General features: G+C 37.5%; 1 protein-coding gene across 7 annotated transcripts in view; it reads left to right on the top strand.

Moving 5' to 3' along the window:
- PTPN21 (protein tyrosine phosphatase non-receptor type 21) overlaps window positions 1-17,929 on the top strand; it is a 55,465-nt gene that overhangs the window by 28,262 nt on the left and 9,274 nt on the right. For 3 of the 7 annotated variants that reach the window (XM_087725259.1, XM_014076107.2, XM_087725255.1), the window contains exons 9-15: window positions 241-328; window positions 1,426-1,505; window positions 8,056-8,116; window positions 9,364-9,451; window positions 11,463-12,928; window positions 15,047-15,187; window positions 17,510-17,731. In XM_087725259.1, coding sequence (XP_087581385.1) covers window positions 241-328; window positions 1,426-1,505; window positions 8,056-8,116; window positions 9,364-9,451; window positions 11,463-12,928; window positions 15,047-15,187; window positions 17,510-17,731 — 2,146 coding nt within the window. Of the gene's footprint in view, window positions 1-240; window positions 329-1,425; window positions 1,506-5,537; window positions 5,640-8,055; window positions 8,117-9,363; window positions 9,452-11,462; window positions 12,929-15,046; window positions 15,188-17,509; window positions 17,732-17,929 lie in introns of all 7 variants that reach the window. The other 4 variants (XM_087725286.1, XM_014076108.2, XM_087725273.1 and 1 more) reach the window with 4 other exon arrangements.

Below are 17,929 nucleotides of genomic sequence, written 5' to 3'. Positions count from 1 at the left end.
CCTGAGATGGTGTTAGTTCAGCTTTTGCAATCCCTTGGGTGGAGACTAAAACAAAAGCAAGCAACTGAATGATTATAGCTTTGATTATAGCTTCAAAGTTGAAATATGGCAGGGAGCTAACAACTTCTGCAAATGTGTAATAATAGTAAATCAATATATTTTTTTACACAGGGAACTATAACATAATTATGTGAAAGTTATGGATGCTTAAATTTTTGTCTTTACTCTTTTCATATGTAGGTGGCATGACATTGCTAATATGACCCACAACAAATCTTTTTTTGCGTTAGAATTAGCCAATAAAGAAGAGACAATCCAGTTCCAAACTGTGAGTTTTTATTTTGATACATTTTAAACAATTGTGATATGAGGAAGAAATTAGATTCTCTATAAATGAGAGTATATATAGATATGCCTGTGTATAATATATGAGTCTGTCTATATGTGGGAGAGAAAGTTGGTGTATCTGAAGGGTGACGGTCACTTAATTTTTTATACTATCTTGCTATTAGCATGTTATATAATCTATTAGCAGCCAACATATTTGGACAGGAACAATTATCTTCATATATTCTCCCTATCAATATACATATACATATACATGCACATACACATATACATAACTGTCATATGTTCTGCACTTCGTCACCATAGCATTCAGTGAATTAAAATGTAATATACTTATTTACATCTCTCTCAGGAGAACTCCAGGGCACTGCCCGTATGTTCTTTAAAAGAATGTTTCCAAGCCAGATTTTTATAATGAAATAATTCTGCTTTATTCAAAGATATAGATAGTACCATATTTTTTCTACGTTTTGGTCTATTTTTTCCTCTTTATTTATAAAGTAAATAAAAATAAATAAATAAATTTTGCCAGAAAACAGATAATAGGTATGGTTATGGCAAAACATGATTTGCTATTATTTCTCTCTGTGTTTGGCTAATATTGCATTATTGATAGTGAAATACTGCTATCTTTTATATTTTTTTTAACAATTTTATCAGTTTCATTGCATTTTTAAAATATGGTTTATCATAATCCTACATTTATATGATAAAAGGTACATGCTTATTTTGTAAAGGAAGAAGAAGAGCCTGCATCTGTTTCCTGTTTTGATAGCCATTATTCCTATCTGTGTGTGAAGTAACTCTCACAGATAAAATAACTATTTTGTAATGAATTTTGATGAAGCCCAATATAAACTTTGTGATAATAGTGTTCTACCTGTGGTATATGACTTGAATTGGTTTTGAACTTGTTGTATTTTATTGTTCTTATGTGGGAATCATAAATAAAGTATCTCTAGAGATGGTAGGCATGTGTATCGGGTGGGATTTTGCTTGTCTCTGTTGTGCATGACCTTTATGCTGGGTCCACCCAAGAACCTGGTTTGTTTCATATGTATCTTTTCTGTTTGACAGGAAGATATGGAAACAGCAAAATATGTGTGGAGGATGTGTGTGGCCAGACACAAATTTTACAGATTAAATAAATGTAGCCTGTAAGTACCATATCTTTTATCTTCTTAATTGTGTTTGATTTTTATAAATAGCTAACTTATTTTCTTTTTGATAGCATATTCCTGATGCTGGGACTGAATTATCTTAGACATTTTTCTTTCAGTATTCATATAAGCAGCCGTGTATGGTGAAATAGGTTTTCTTGCTGCAGGCTCTGATTAAATGGATTGAACTGTGAGAAAATATTACTAGGACATTCTAGAACTAGTAGTGTAGTGTAGTGTATGAATTTGCAGTGCTATACCGTATATGAATATATATCTTATAGGCATCTCAACATCTTGGTAAGGCCACACTTGGAATACTGCATTCAGTTTTGCTCACCACGATGTAGAAAAGATGTGGAGACTCTAGAAAGAGTGCAGAGAAGAGATGATTCTCTGATCAGAGAAGAGATGAAACTATGAACAAAGATGATTAGGGGACTGGAGATTAAAACATACAGAAGAACGGTTGCAGGAACAGGGTATGTCTAATTTAATAGAAAGAAGGACTGGGGGAGACATGATAGCAGTGTTCCAATATCTCAGGGCTTGCCAATAGCAATAGCAATAGCAGTTACACTTATATACAGCTTCATAGGGCTTTCAGCCCTCTCTAGGCAGTTTACAGAGTCAGCATATCGCCCCCACAGTCTGGGTCCTCATTTTACCCACCTCGGAAGGATGGAAGGCTGAGTCAACCCTGAGCCGGTGAGATTTGAACCGCTTGCCATAAAGAAGAGGGAGCCAAACTATTCTCCAAGGCACCAAGGGTAGAGCAAGAAGCAATGGGTGGAAACTAATCAAGGAGAGAAGCAACTTAGAACTGAGGAGAAATTTCCTGACAGTTAGAACAATTAATCAGTGGAACAGCTTGCCTCCAGAAGTTGTAAATGCCCCAACACTGTCTTTAAGAAGTCTTTAAGAAGATGTTGGATAGCCATTTGTCTGAAATGGTATAGGGTTTCCTGCCTAGGCAGGGGCTTGGACTAGAAGACCTCCAAGGTCCCTTTCAACTCTGCTATTGTATTGCATTGTATTGTATTGTATCTATAAGCATTGAAATGCATATAAGATTGTCAGATGGCTTTCCTACAATCTCAGAATTTAAAAATATAATTGAAAGAAATGTCATGTGTTGTGAATGCTCCAACATTGGTCATTTTTAAGAAGAGTTTGGACAATCATTTGTCTGAAATAGTATAAGGTTTTGTACCTGAGCAGAGGGTTGGACTAGAAGACCTCCAAAGTCTCTTCCAACTCTGTTATTCTGTCATTGGAAATAAATTCCATCAGCTCCAAAGATACCGTACTTAGATTTCTAAATGAACATATGCATTAAATTAATGAAATCAGAAGATAATCACCACAGCATTATCTGTTTCCCAGTTGACAGTTTGTGCACTATTTTAATAGCCACATTCTGTATTGTCATACTTCTAGCAAGCCCTTTATAGATTTAAAGAGAATGATGGATTATGGTGCTGATCCATTCTTCATGTTATGTCTTTTACGAAGAAGAGCTAAGTATAGTGCATTTTGGGTGAGAACATTCTTACTCTCTGACTTCTTTACCACTTAGAGACTGATGAAAGGATATTAGCTTGCTTTCTTTGGGAAAAGGACATACAGTACTGACTATTACAATTGTGCTTCTTAATGAATGTACCAGAGATAAAATTATTCAGGAAGTTCACAAACCTAAGCAAATAAACTGGGGAAGTTTTTTTTAAAGATACTAGCCAAACTAGCTTACAAAAAAGAATTATATTCAAGCTTTTATCAGAATTGTTGATAAAGATGGGAATTTATTTTCAAGCGTATAATTTTGAAACCAGGTAGAGATAATTTCTACTGTTCAGGATATGAATGAAACTCTGGCGTATTTGAAGAGAACTCCTCTTGAGGAGTGAAAGGAACAATCATGGAGACTAAAAGAAGCACATACATATATAAAAGACAAAGGGGGATTCAAACAGATGCAAGAAGAAAAGGGAAAAAATAACAAAACGAACTCTTTATATTGACCAGTTCAAGATCTAGAATAGTATTTAAACTTGAACTTGTATTAGGAATTAAGAATATATATTTCAGGTATAATTGATATTTTAAAACACATATATTTTATTAGGTAGAGAGGGATCAGAGAGCAGAAAAAGACCCCCACTTATATTGGGAAAGAGTATTCCCTTGATAATGCCATTGATTCATTCTTGATCTAAGACTCAACAGGAAGGGAGGATTGGTTAGGAACAAAAAATAAGTTATTAAAAATCTAGAGGGGAGACTTTAGGTGAGGATGGATATGACTAGGTCTAGAAATTTCAGAGGAAAAAAGTAGAAACAAGATTGTCTCTCTTTATGTTCCAAAGAGTTCAGTGAATTAGGAAGGCTTCTGCCTAAGTTACATCTGAATGTTATTTTGTACTTCTGGATTTAAAAAAAAAAACTTCAGCTGCTTTTGCCTAGATAATGATTCCTGCATTTCTCCATCAGGTTAATCTTTTTTACTTTTTTTGGAAGAATGTATTTTTAAGACATACCTTCTTTTGGGAACAATGTGTTTAAAGAAACATTTTATATAAGCAAAAAAAAAAAAGATTCAATTCACTCCCAAATGTAAGTTTACCACACATATTTGAGGGCCAGAATAAGAACATTGCAAAGTAAAAAAAAAAAAAACAACCTCAATAAGCTTTTTATTTATGGCAATCAAATTTGTTGTTTTTAAACAATGAATATGTCAGAGTAACACTTCAATGGATAGATGCATAATAACATCTGGTCATAGTGTTATTTGATAAAGTTTCTGATAAAATCAATTGTATGACAGGCCAAACTAGCAAAGAATTGTTTTACAAGGAAGGGGTGGAATGCCATTGTTCATATAAGTGATAGATATCCTGGAAACAGTTTGTAATAAACATTATGGGCATGTTAAAACATACCAGCACTAAGTACATTTTTAAAATTCGTTTTTTAAAAATGTAAACAAAGAAGAAAGAAGTCTGCTTCATAGAATAGCCAAGAAATGGAAATGGAGCTATCGGGAAAGCCATGTTAACAGATGTGATGCCTATTATAGTACTTTTTCGTTTCCTTCTCTGACCTAAAGAACCCTCCATATTGTAAATAATCAAGTACCTTTGCAAAACTTCTTAGTTCCAGAAAATCATAACTTCATAGTCTTTTAAAGCTTTTGCAGAGAGAGGAGACTCATATATTTTAAGCCATAAAGTGTAAAAGAAAAAGGATTAATTGTACTAGCCAAAATTGCCAAAATGTCAGTGTTGATCTTGACAGTCTGGGGGAATGCAAAATAAGACAGTGGGGGTGCTTTTGCCTAGTTGCATACAGTCACTCTATTTTGTATGTAATCAATGTTCAGGGTTAATTATGAAAAAAAATGTTCATGAAAGATGCTAATCTTCAGATCATGAACAGGATTCATAATCTTAATATGTTAGATGTAGTCAGGTTTGTTTCCCAGAATAAATGTGTAAGCAAATAAAGCCCTTTTCAGCCTAATGTTGGAGTTGGGATTTAAGCATGTACAGTACTTGAATTATTTTATAGGGAATGCTTTTGTCTCCTGGTTTACTTAATCTACAAGCTGACTTTTTTTTCTAGCCATGAGGATGCATTTGTATTGTTTTCAGGAAAATTATATAAACATGTTCATTAAGTCACCAGGAGTTGTTCAGCTCAAGGGAGGTTTTTAAAAAACTTTTCTTGTACATTAGGAATTCACATTTTAAAATAGAAGTAATCATTCTTTTGCCTTTAACTCAGGCCTAGTGGTTAAAAATCAGAGAATATGGGTTCCCATAGCTATCTAATAAAACCCTTCTTCTGTAAAAGCAAGTTTATGTTTGCTGCCTAAGAGTTGGGTCTTAACCAAGGAGAGATGTTACCCTTAAGAAACCAACTTAAAAACCTATTATGTCACTCACATTTGTTTACAGCCAACATCCATTTTCTTAATGAGCTATTTCATTGCCTCTGTTTTGTCTGCATGTACCTTGTCTTTAGAGACTCCCCAGATTCTTCGCCTGAGGAAGGCTCTCAGAAATCTTTCCTCATTCTTGCCTTTCCACGCTTTCCAATTCTTTCTCGTCCTTCTCTGCCCAAAGGGTGAGCCAAAACACAAAATCTTCCTTTCTTCTTCTTGCCTCCTGCACACTTGCATGTCTAGTATTTCAAGTGCTCCCATATTTATTTGTGCACCCACAGTGATGTGGTTTAAAGAAACCTCTGGACCTTGATTTCCAATAAATATACCATCTCCCTATCTGTCTGTGCCCTACACATATGAAGAATGTGGATGTGGTATGTAAGAGTTGTCATTTTGTTTCAGAATAAATATGTTAGGTTGGTGCTTACAAGAATAGGTAAAGATCAGGACATTGTTGATAAGCCAATGATTTCTGTCACAAGGCCAATTAATACAGAATACAAGATATGCAAAAACAAATTATTTGGGGGAGCCCTTAACAACATATTGTTCCTTTTGTATGTAGGGACAGAGCTGAGTCAGAGAAAGTTCAAAAGCCAAAAATTTCAGTTAGAATGCATCCATCCATATATCTTGAGCTTTAATCAATTTTAGCCATGGTATGAAAAATGATCTATAGACCAGACCAGTAGGTTTTAGGTGAACAAGTATAGCTCTTATTTTCAATTCATGGCATGTTCTTTTCTTTTTAATGGCACTTGTCATTCATCTCTTTGGACTGGTTAGATGTTTGAGAATGGCACAAAAAGAGACCATAAACCACAAAAATGAGCCTTGCTAAACTACAGTTGCTATAAGTTAGACAACAAATAAACTACATGTTAACCATGATTTACGGCCTTAAAACTATATAATATTCACAACCCCATCCACATATTGTACTATCACAGTGTTAGCAACTTGCATATCTCTGGACTGAGGAAGGGAGAGAAACCAACCGATAGTTGACCACCGTGTGAGGTTAGGTTGAAGCGTCTGTGTGCATGTAAGCAGGGTGCACAAAAGCCAGGAATCTTTGCCTGAAAGATTCCTTAAGGGAGGTAGATAAGAAGGAACTAAGCTGTTAAGGAAAGCAAGGAAAAATCTCACCTGAACCAGACAAAAGAAGCTGGGCCTGAGCACATTGAAACCCTTCCCCAAATTCCATCAACACCCACCAGACTTGTAATTTAACAAGGCAAGAGTAGCTGCCAGTCAAGGCCTTTGAGGGATAAAACAGATCATGAAGCCCTCCCATTCTTTGAGTTGTCTTTGGATCTAGACATTGTGGCTTCTGACTCTCTGGCTAGTGCCTGCCAGCCCAGTTGAGAAGGACATGGGTAAATGTGGATGTATATAAGTGTGGATGAATGTGTGTGTAGAACAAATATGAGGGTGGCTATTTTCTAGTGATTGTAAGCTGAACTTGGGAGTAAATGTCACCTGCCTTAATAAAAAAAAAACCTATGTTTCACATCTGAACATTGGTTTAGTTTCCTTCCAGGTGATGAGTTTGAGCATGCTAATCAAAAAGCATGTATCTTTTCCTCCTCCTTGGATTTTTTAATAGAGAAAAACACATTGAAATTAATGGCGTAAAAATCTTAAAAGATGATACCTGCTATTGTTGTTTGCTTAAATCACAGGTTTTAGAGTAACATTGTTTTATTTTTCAAATGCTATAACAGGCTATGTGAATATGGAATTCTTATATATCTTATTTGTAATAGATTGGTCCATATATTGATTCGATTTCTCTGGGCTATGATATGTCAGTCAATGCAGGCATGGCTTTTTTGAAAAGTGGGTAACATATCTACCTTTGCATACTGTTCTGTCCATGTTTGCTAGTATGTTCTGTTCGCTGTTTGATAAAACTACATATAGCATTGTGAATTGACAAAAATAAACCTCCCTTCCCCATCATTTAGTCTATCAACAAACAAGGGAAATAGGGAGATTATTTTGGTTTGTTTAGAAATTCATCGGTTATGAATAATCTCATAATGTAGTTAGGTTGTAGATGAATTAGCTATAGTTCAGGTATGTGAACTCTGCTGATGGCCAAGCAATATGTATTATTTATTTATTTATTTATTTATTTATCTATTTATTTTATACCCCCCCCAATCTATCCAATAATGTGACAATATTGTATTGTATATCATTTTTCATAGTCTGTTGCATTTCTGAAAATTTAAATGGTATTTCCCCCTGGTTCTCTAATATGAACGAATGAAATATTGCTGTGTTATCTGATAAGTATTCATAGTCTTTTTGACTGCCACTGGAGGAGATGCTTATACTAACATACATTATTTTGATCTGATGCAATATGCTTCCAGCTGGGATGATTAAATCTACATACAGTATGTAATGTGATGGCAAGTGTCTCTTTGGGAGAAGAATCATTTTATGAATTTGAATTGTTGCAAACCACTGTCCTAAAGACACTTATTCCTACTAAGCATACTGAAATCTATGAATATGCATGAATAGGACTCCACTGTGATTGATGTCAGTACAAAATATGTATTATGTCATTATGCTTTGTAGACAAGCTCAGACTGTGACAGTGAATCCAGTTAGAAGGCGATCATCATCCAGGTTGCCTCTGGTAAGCATGCCATACCTGAGCTCTTCCTTATTCCTTGAGTTTAACCTGTTGATAACCATAGTTGGTTAGCTACTCCAATGAAGTACATTGAGAGATTATAATAAAAACTAGCATAAAGTAGATGAATGCTAAATATTGTAACAATATCCTCTTATAAAAGATAAGCATGCCACACAATATTTTAGTATTACACATTTTAGCTTAAGTTATACATATTCCTCTGCCGGTGCACTGAAATGTAAAATACCCAAACATTTTTCAATTAATTTCTCACTGCTTAAAAATATTTTGCTCAAAATTACATACAGTACTAAGTTAAAGGAGAAACAACAAACTGAACATTAAATTCTTTCAAGATTTTATATTCACCTGGATAATTTAGATTTAAGCACAGGACTAAACATTTTGAGAGACTTAAGTAGGTAATCCATTCTGTTAACCACATAAATATTGCTTCAATAGGATAGGAAAATATATATAAAATTTACCATATTTCACAATCTCTTTAATGTATTTTCAAGTGTCACTTATATTAGTGAAGCTAAGAATTTAGGAAGTATCTAACATACAAATTAATAAATTTCCATTTTAAATTTGTAAATGCTGAAGAAAATCTAAAGAATAAATGGGTATTATTCTCTTCTTTTTGAAAAATCCTCTTCAATATAACTTAGTATATTTTACAACAATGCATGGGTTCCTATAAGCTGCTTTTTCAGGGAATCAAATCATGCCCGCTTTCCAAAATCACACATAACATAACTGTGATTCATTATCTAGCCAATCTTGAATTAGGCTTTTTTGACAATGCAAGCTTAAGGCAACTGCTAATGTACTGAATTGTTGACTAATCCAGGTTTTTCATAGTAGAGCAAATCCATAATAATAAGGTAACTTGAATTAGTTAATGCATATTTTTAATTTATTTATAAAAAATATTGGTCACCCACCTTATATCCAGTGGCTCTGGGTGAAATCAACTGGAGTGAAAGATGCTGAGTATATTTTACATAAAATTCATATTTCTATATTTGGTTGCACAGATATCTTGATTCAGTTTTCTTTTACAGGCTAGGAGCTCTGATATGTACCACCTCCTTCATCTCTGTAAAACTTTGTTGTACTTTTTAATTATAAAATTTTATCAGAATTGATATTCTTGTGCTTAGACTTAAAGTGCATGTGGATGTTAGAACTGGAGTAAAGTTTCTTTCTAAATATGTTTGCTTATTTCAATATGTCTCTAGCAGCCCAAACCACAGCCTTATATGATGCCTCCACCACCTCAGTTACATTACAATGGACACTACCCAGAACCATATGCATCCTCGCAAGGTAAAATTTCAGCATTGTTAGGAAACTGGAATACGTCACAAATGGAAAATGTGAAAAACATTTGGAGGATGTTATTGAGGAACTATTAATAGTTAGTGGTAGACAGTTCTTGGAATATAGTGAGTCCTCGACTTACACCACAATTGAGCCCAAAATTTATGTTGCTAAATAAAACATTTGTTAAGGGAGTTTTGTCCCATTTTACGACCTATCTTGCCACAGTTGTTAAGTGAATCATTGCAGTTGTTAAATTAATAACATTGTTGTTAAGTGAATCTGGCTTCCCCATTGACCTTGCTTGTCAGAAGGTCATAAAAGCTGATCACATGACCCCTGGACACTGCAACTGTCATAAATATGAATCAGTTGCCAAGCATCCAAATTTTGATCACGTGACCGAGGAGGTGCTATGATTGTCGCAAGTGTGAAAAACCATCATAAGTCACTTTTTTCAGTGCCATCGAGAGAGAGAACGGTACTAAGTGAATTGTTGTAAATTGAGGACTACCTGTAATCAGTGGTTGGATTCACAAAGACATAAAGCAGTATGTAAATTCAACAACTGCGGTTTGTTCAATAAACTGTGGTTAAACAAAACATGACTTAGAACATGCAAACTGCTTAATACCTGAATAAGGAACTGATCATATAGCTCTAATATAAGAAGATAAGGTGTTGCCTTCTCCCAGATCAAATTGTTTTGTCTCATTAGGTTATTAGGCTGTTGACATTGGCAGCACCTTTCAAGTTCTCCAATTTAAAAAAATGCCATCGTGTGCTAGCTTCTTGTAAACATTGTAGGAAGAGAGCAATGTTTTCTATCGGTGCAAAAAGATCTGGAGGAGTCTGCCGGTGCCTATTGTGACTGCAGCCCATGGAAGCCTTTGCCTTTTAATATAATGTGTTAGTTTAAAATGTTGGTATCCTGATCATGTGCTATCTGCATCCTTAAACTCTGGAGTTTGAACCTGGGCCTTTTTACAAAATATCTATTCTACCACTGAGTGTCTGCTTTGAGTTTCTAGCTGGAAGATACAACAGCATTCTTATAAGAGCAAAATAGAACCAGTGAACTTTATAATTAATAGTCATACTATTCATATTTTAGAGCAGTGGTTCCCAAACTTGGCAACTTTAAGACTTGTGGACTTCAACTCCCAGAATTCTCCAGCCAGCTCTGGGAGTTGAAGTCCACAAGTCTTAAAGTTGCCAAGTTTGGGAACCACTGTTTTAGAGGGACAGTAAGAACTAATTACTAATTACTAAAAACTTGTTCAGCTGGTATGCAGGGAGGATAATTTTTCATTAAAACAACAGCACAAAGATTTCCTAATGTTGCCAATAAAAATAAAATAAAATAAAAAGTCTTTAAGCAATTTTACTGTGTTCTTCTGTTGAAAAAGGCACTGTGACTAATTACAATATAAGGAGACTGTTGGAAAGAAAATAACAACTGGAGACAGCTGCTCCCCCTCTCCCTCCCTCCCTCTCCCCCTCTCTCAGAGAGAGAAAGAGTAAATAAAAAGAGCTGTCTCCAGTTGATATCTCCAGTTGATATTTTCTTCCCAACAGTCTCCTGATATTAATTAGTCACACAGAATGCCTTTTTCAACAGAACACAGTAAAATTGCTTAAAATTGCAGAGGGAGGGAGGGAGAGTCAGTCTACTTCATGTTTTCTTTCTCAGGAGGGGAAGGCTGGGGGAAATGAGTGGACAGAATATTGTAGGTGAATCTGCAATATTGGTTTTATTTCAATATCTGTATATTTCATTAAATAGAAGCTGCTTTTGCCAGTGGGCTGGAATTAGATGTCTTGTACTTTAAATATTTTAATACTGACAAGGAAGTTGTCATTGATTTACCCATGAAGGCATGGCTTTATTTTTAATTTTAAAAATACATTGGTGAAGTGAAGGAATGATATTATGATAGCAACTTGTTTTGGGGTTTTTTTTGGTCTCTTTCTATCATTGTGTGGCTATAAATAAATGCCAACATTTATATTCCAGATAATCTCTATGGGACGAACCAGAATGGCTATTACTGCCATTCTCAAACTAGCTTGGACAGAGCGCCGCACGACTACAATGGCAGAATCCGCAATGGCAGTGTCTACAGTGCTCACAGCACAAATTCCTTGAATAACCTGCAGCACTACATGCAGCCATCACCCATGTCCTCCAACCCGAGCATTACTGGCAGTGATGTCCTCCATTCAGATTATGTCCCATCCCATCGACATAGTGCTGTAATACCACCTTCTTATCGTCCTACCCCAGATTATGAGACTGTGATGAAGCAACTCAACCGAGGAATGATGAATTCAGACAAACAGAGTCATTCCATGAGAAACCTCAACATCGGCAATTCATATGCTTACAGTAGGCCTGATGCCCTGGTGTACAGCCAGCCTGAAATCCGAGAACATGCTAACTTTGCTTTCCCCCATTCTGGTCATTACCCATTTAATCTGAATTACAGCTTCCATAGCCAGTCCGCATATCCGTATCCCGCTGAAAGGCGCTTGGTAGTTGGAGCTGTGAGTGTTCCTGAGCTAACAAATGTTCAATTGCAAGCCCAGGAATATCCGGCACCCAACATCATGAAGACTCAAGTATACCGCCCTCCGCCTCCTTATCCTTATCCAAGACCCGCTAACAGCACACCAGATCTATCCAGACACTTCTACAGCAGTAATAGCAACCCTGATCTCATCACCCGACGGGTCCATCACTCCGTCCAGACGTTCCAGGAGGACAGCCTCCCTGTTGCCCATTCCCTTCAGGAAGTGAGTGAGCCTTTGACATCGGCCCGGCATGCTCAGTTGCAGAAGAGAAACAGCATTGAAATTGCTGGCCTGGCGCACAGTTTTGAGGCCATGAGGATTAAAGAGAGAACCATGTCAGCCTCAAATGCAGATGTGGCTCAGCCAAAGGCAATCCCTTCTGGGTCACAGACTTCTGTATTCCTAGAAAGAGCAAAGCAAGAAGAAATCGAGGAGCAAGAAGACCATGTGAATTATGGCCACAAGAAATCTCTTTCAGATGCAACTATGCTCATTCATAGCAGCGAGGAAGAGGAAGAGTGTGAAGACGAAAGCAAGGCTAATCCAGCTCTGCCATTCATCAATGGAAAACCCCAGCTTCCTTCTCTCATGGCATGTTATCCAACTGAATCTTTATTGAACTACCCTTATAGTTCTGTTGCTTCATCTCCTGGTCCTTTACATATACATGAGCCAAAATTGCACATTACTGAGACTGACAAGAGGGTAAAAGATGTGAGTCCCTCACACATCATGGGTGACTCTCAGGTGCTAAGGAGAGGAGATGGACTGTTAACTCCATCTGTGTCAGAGTCTGACTTAACCATTTCTGCCCGGTATAGAGTACGGAAGGATTCCGTAAAGAAGAGACCAGTGTCTGAATTATTGTCAGGGAAGAAGAATATTGTAGAAGGGCTACCTCCTTTAGGGGTGAGTTTTCTGAAGACCATCTTCTCTTCTTTTTTTTATGTCATATTCGAAATGTTCCTCTTGTGAATCAAACAGGAAACCAGTGGCATCATAAGTATACGTCTCTATTGGATTTGTCTATTGACAGCACAGCAATGAACATGGGACTGAAAATATGAAAAGAATATGGTTTATTTTCAAGCTATGGTCCCTTTCATGGCCTGGAGAAACTAGTATACACATGTTAACTTTATGAAGATCTCACGTTAACGCTCACATAGAAGTAGATCCACATCAATTTTTTAATGGTCCTACATCTCAGATATAGCTGTTATGATTTCCTCATTACTTCATGAAAAGCTTATTATGTAAGTTTATGTCATGTTATGGACATGTCATCATATTCTACTGAAATGCATCAAACATTGCATAGATAGATAGATAGATAGATAGATAGATAGATAGATAGATAGATAGATAGATAGATAGATAGATAGATAGATAGATAGATAGATAGATTAGATAGATAGATAGATAGATAGATAGACACACACACACACATACACACATACACACAAACACACACATGCATATATACATACACATAAATACATACAGTATATAGTGGGACGTGGTGGCTCAATGGCTAAGACACTGAGCTTGTTGATCAGAAAGGTCAGCAGTTAGCCGGTTCGAATCCTAGCTTCTGCCAACCTAGCCATTTCAAAGCATGTAAAAATGCAAGTATAAAAATAGGAACCACCTTTGGTGGGAAAGTAACAGTGTTCCATGTGCCTTCGGCATTTAGCGATGCCGGCCACATGATCACAGAGACGTCTTTGGACAGCACTGGCTCTTCGGTTTTGAAACGGAGATGAGCACCGCCTCCTAGAGTCGGAAACAACTAGCACAGATGTGCGAGGGGAACCTTTACCTTTACCTAAATACATATATACATATGTGCATATACGAGGCATGGTGGCTCAACAGTAAAAAACGCTGTTAGCTTGTTAGCTGGAAAGCTGGTCACCCGGGTTCGAGACCCAAGTGCCCCATAATGGCGTGAACTCCTATTCCTGCTCTGACTTCTGTCTACCTACTGATTCAAAACCATGCAAATGTGAGTAGATAAATAGCTACCACTTTGGTGGGAAAGTATACCAATGTTCCATGTGCCTTGGCCACATGACCACAGATAATGTCTTCAGGCAACACTGGATCCCTCATCTAAGAAATGGAGATGAGCCCCCCGCCCCTAGAGTCAAATATGACTGGAAAGAGGAAACCTTTACCTTTATATAGCGTGTGTGTGTGTGTGTGTGTGTGTGTGTTTGCTGATAAATAAATGAAGGGAGACTAGTATAGATCTATTTCAAGCTATTTAGCTCTCATCAGCTAGCCATCCCTTATCAGCTGAGCCCGGGGAATAATTAGATTTTTAACAAGGCACCTAGTATGCCCAAATATGGGAAAGGGAAGCAGTATGCTCTCTCCCATATTTGGGCATTACATACATACATACATACATACATACATACATACATACATACATACATACATACATACATTATAATGATTCATTAATTTATGAAGAGAAATTATATGTCTACACAAACAGAGAGCCCTAGAGTATCAGGCTTGAATGGGGAAGTGATCATATTCTTCTTTAGCGTCAAAGTTTGGATTGCACTTTAAGCCTCATCTAACATACAGGGTTATTTTCTTATTTATATAGGAAAGGGTTTATATCTCCTTCTCCTTGAGTTCCATGGGAGAATAAAAAGCAAGATTTTAACCATTCTTACTGAATAAACTGATCTCCCTGAAGCTGTAGCTGCCCTACCCCAATTCTCAATTGTTACTCTCAATGTTCATGAAAGTCCATTTTCTTGGGCAAGTCTGTTTATTAATTCTGTGAAATTTCAAAAACTTAACGATGAAATAAAGACAGGCAACATGGAAAGAATGTTCCTGGCTATCATTATCTGTAGAATTGTTTGGACCAGAGGCCCTTTCTTAGTGTGTGTGGGAAAAAGGAAAGTATTTCTCTAGTTGTGTACCAATTTTGTTGCTCCTCCAGCGATCCAGTTTGCCTCTGGTTTCTATCACAATATATTTTGAAAGATTGTCTTCTCCCAGCAGGTCATGAAAAAGAACAGAGCTGAAGCCAAAAAAATAGGACCTTTGAAGTTAGCGGCTCTAAATGGACTAACATTATCTCGTCTTCCTCTGCCAAGTGAGGGGAAGGAAGAATCTCCCAGAGCAACAAATGATGAACGGGTTGGTCTGATGTTTGCTTAGGATTGTGGATGTGTGTTGAAAATTCAACTCTCGTGTTTTGTTATTCAAATTTGGCTATCCAAATCTTGGATACAAGAACAGTATTAGGCTTGGTCATTAGCTTGTCATTCATCCTTTTCTTTTAACTGCTTAGGGTACATGTATATTTTGAAGCTGGATTTATTTATTTAAGTTTAGTTATCTATGCACTACTAAAACTCTCTTGCAAAACTGTGTGTCATAGGGCAACAATTTTTGAACTAACATGCCTCAAATGGATTAATGTATAAAATGTGTCAAAAATCCAGAACCCATGACTCTCAAAAGAATAAAATTTAGAAAAGTTGTGGCTGGTTTACTGTTGCTGCTGCTAAACTGCCATTGTGGTCATGTGATCTTTCATTTTTAGTGTTGTGTGAGTTTCAGCCAGTTTTACTCCCTCCCCGACCTATCAGGAACCACTTATCTCCTGGCGGGGCGGGGCGGGGCAGGGCAGGGCAGGGCAGGGGAAATTTGTGATAGTCTCTGCCAGATTCCCACAGGGAAACTCAGTGGGGAAACTCAGCCAGGAAATTGGACATTTCTCCTACTCCCACTGCTTTTTTGCCTGTCCTTTTGTCATTCTATTTCTCTGTTTAGATAAAGAAATATCTCTGAAAAGATGACCAAGGCACAATTTGTATAGTTTCTTCATTGTGGCTTAAAACTATTTACTTACCATGATATTAGTTTCCTGTAAGAGGGGGCCTCAACCCCGGGGTCGCAGCCCATTGCTGGGACTTGAGCCATTCGGAACTGGGCATTGGAAGTGGTGGGAAACCGTGTGCATGTGCATCTCCAATTGCGCAAGCAGTAGCGATCAGTGTGTGTGCACTCCATTTGTTTGTTGGGTGTGTGTGCCTGCTGCTCATGCAAATAGACCTGCATACATGCACAATTGCCCACTGCATACACAGGACCATCCTCTACCCCATTCTACCCCCCAGTTTGCAAAGGAGAAAAGGTTGGGGAATTCTGTCCTAGACAGCCTACATACAGCAAACAGTTATTAAAAGAAATGATAGATCGCAACCACTACAGTATTATAATCTTTTGATATTGGTTCTTAGTTCTGTATGTCTAAGATTTAGGTATTTAGGTATTTATTGGGATTTATATGCCGCCCTTTTCCCTGAGGGGACTCAGGGCGGCTTACAACCACAGGGAAGGGGAAGTGCAAGGTCAAAACAAAACAATATGTGAACAACAGAAAAGTAATAAAACCCAACTTTCATTCAGCAATCAAACACTCGGGCAGGTAATTAGGGGCCTATCCCCAGGCCTGCTGGGAGAGCCAGATCTTGAGGGCTGCGCGGAAGGTCTGAATAGTGGTGAGGGTGCGGATCTCCATGGGGAGCTCGTTCCACAGGGTCGGGGCAGCAACAGAAAAGGCTCTCCTCCGTGTGGTCGCCAGTCGACATTGACTGGCAGATGGAATTCGGAGGAGGCCCAGTCTGTGCGATCTAATTGGTCGATTTAGGGAGGTAATCGGCAGAAGGCGGTCTCTCAAGTACCCAGATCCACTACCATGGAGTGCTTTAAAGATGGTCATCAGTATCCTGAAGCGCACCCGGAGACCAACAGGCAGCCAGTGCAGCTCGCGGAGGACAGGTGTAACGTGGGCGAACCGCGGTGCGCCCACTATCACTCGCGCGGCTGCATTTTGGACTAGCTGTAGTCGCCGGATGCACTTCAGGGGCAACCCCATGTAGAGCCCATTGCAGTATTCCAGTCTAGAGATCACAAGGGCTCGAGTGACTGCTGTGAGAGCCCCCCGGTCTAAGTAGGGCCGCAACTGGCGGACCAGGCGAACCTGGGCAAATGCCCCCCTGGTCACAGCCGACAGCTGGTGATCAAAAGTCAGCTGTGGATCCAGAGTAGAGTAGAGTCAGTGGCCCTAAATAAACTTCAGGGCCTGTTCCATGATGACATTCAGCTTTCCAAATTATCCTTGGCTTCATTTCATTTCAGGTGTTGGCTGTTTGGAAATTTACTGCTGGGTTTTATTTGTACATGCATCTAAATTGTTTAATTTGCTTTGGTGCGTTTGCTAGCATTTGTAACAATCAAAAGGAACATACAACTATTTTAAATATGTTACAAACCATTGATAAACTTGGCATAAAGGGAAAAGCAAGAATGTTTTAGACAAACTCAGATAATGTAAAATTGGAAGTTATATATTAATTGTTTTTTTTTAAATAACCCATATTTTTACACTGCCATATATTTATAGAAGGAAAAAACTCTAGTATAATTCCATCTGTTTTTCTGTATTTTTAGTTTAAAGGTTTGGAACAACGGTTAGACCAAGGGATGGTGTTTACAGAATATGAACGGATTCAGAAGAAAAGGCTTGTAGAAGGCGTCTGTTCAATAGCCTGTCTCCCAGAAAATGCAGAAAGGAACCGATTCCAGGATGTACTTCCTTATGATGACACCAGAGTTGAGCTAGTCCCTACTAAGGAAAATAATACGGGCTATATCAATGCATCACATATTAAGGTAGGGTTAGAAATAACAATTCTTCCACTTAAATTTCAAAAACTTCTTAAAATATCATTCTTCCAATATCTGATATCATACTCAAAATATATATGTTAATATAATTGCTTGATATAGATACAAGATTTTCAGTCCAACACAGCGAGAAAGCACAGATTGGGGAGTTGTCATTGGCACTATATAAGATTAAGAATGTAA

The sequence above is a fragment of the Thamnophis sirtalis genome, unplaced genomic scaffold (genome assembly GCF_051295495.1).
Source record: "Thamnophis sirtalis isolate CommonGarterSnake01/CBP01778 unplaced genomic scaffold, rThaSir2_p1.2 scaffold_1, whole genome shotgun sequence".
Taxonomy (NCBI): domain Eukaryota; kingdom Metazoa; phylum Chordata; class Lepidosauria; order Squamata; family Natricidae; genus Thamnophis; species Thamnophis sirtalis.
The sequence above is the reverse complement of the archived record's forward strand: the minus strand, read 5'-3'. Positions and strand labels throughout refer to the sequence as shown.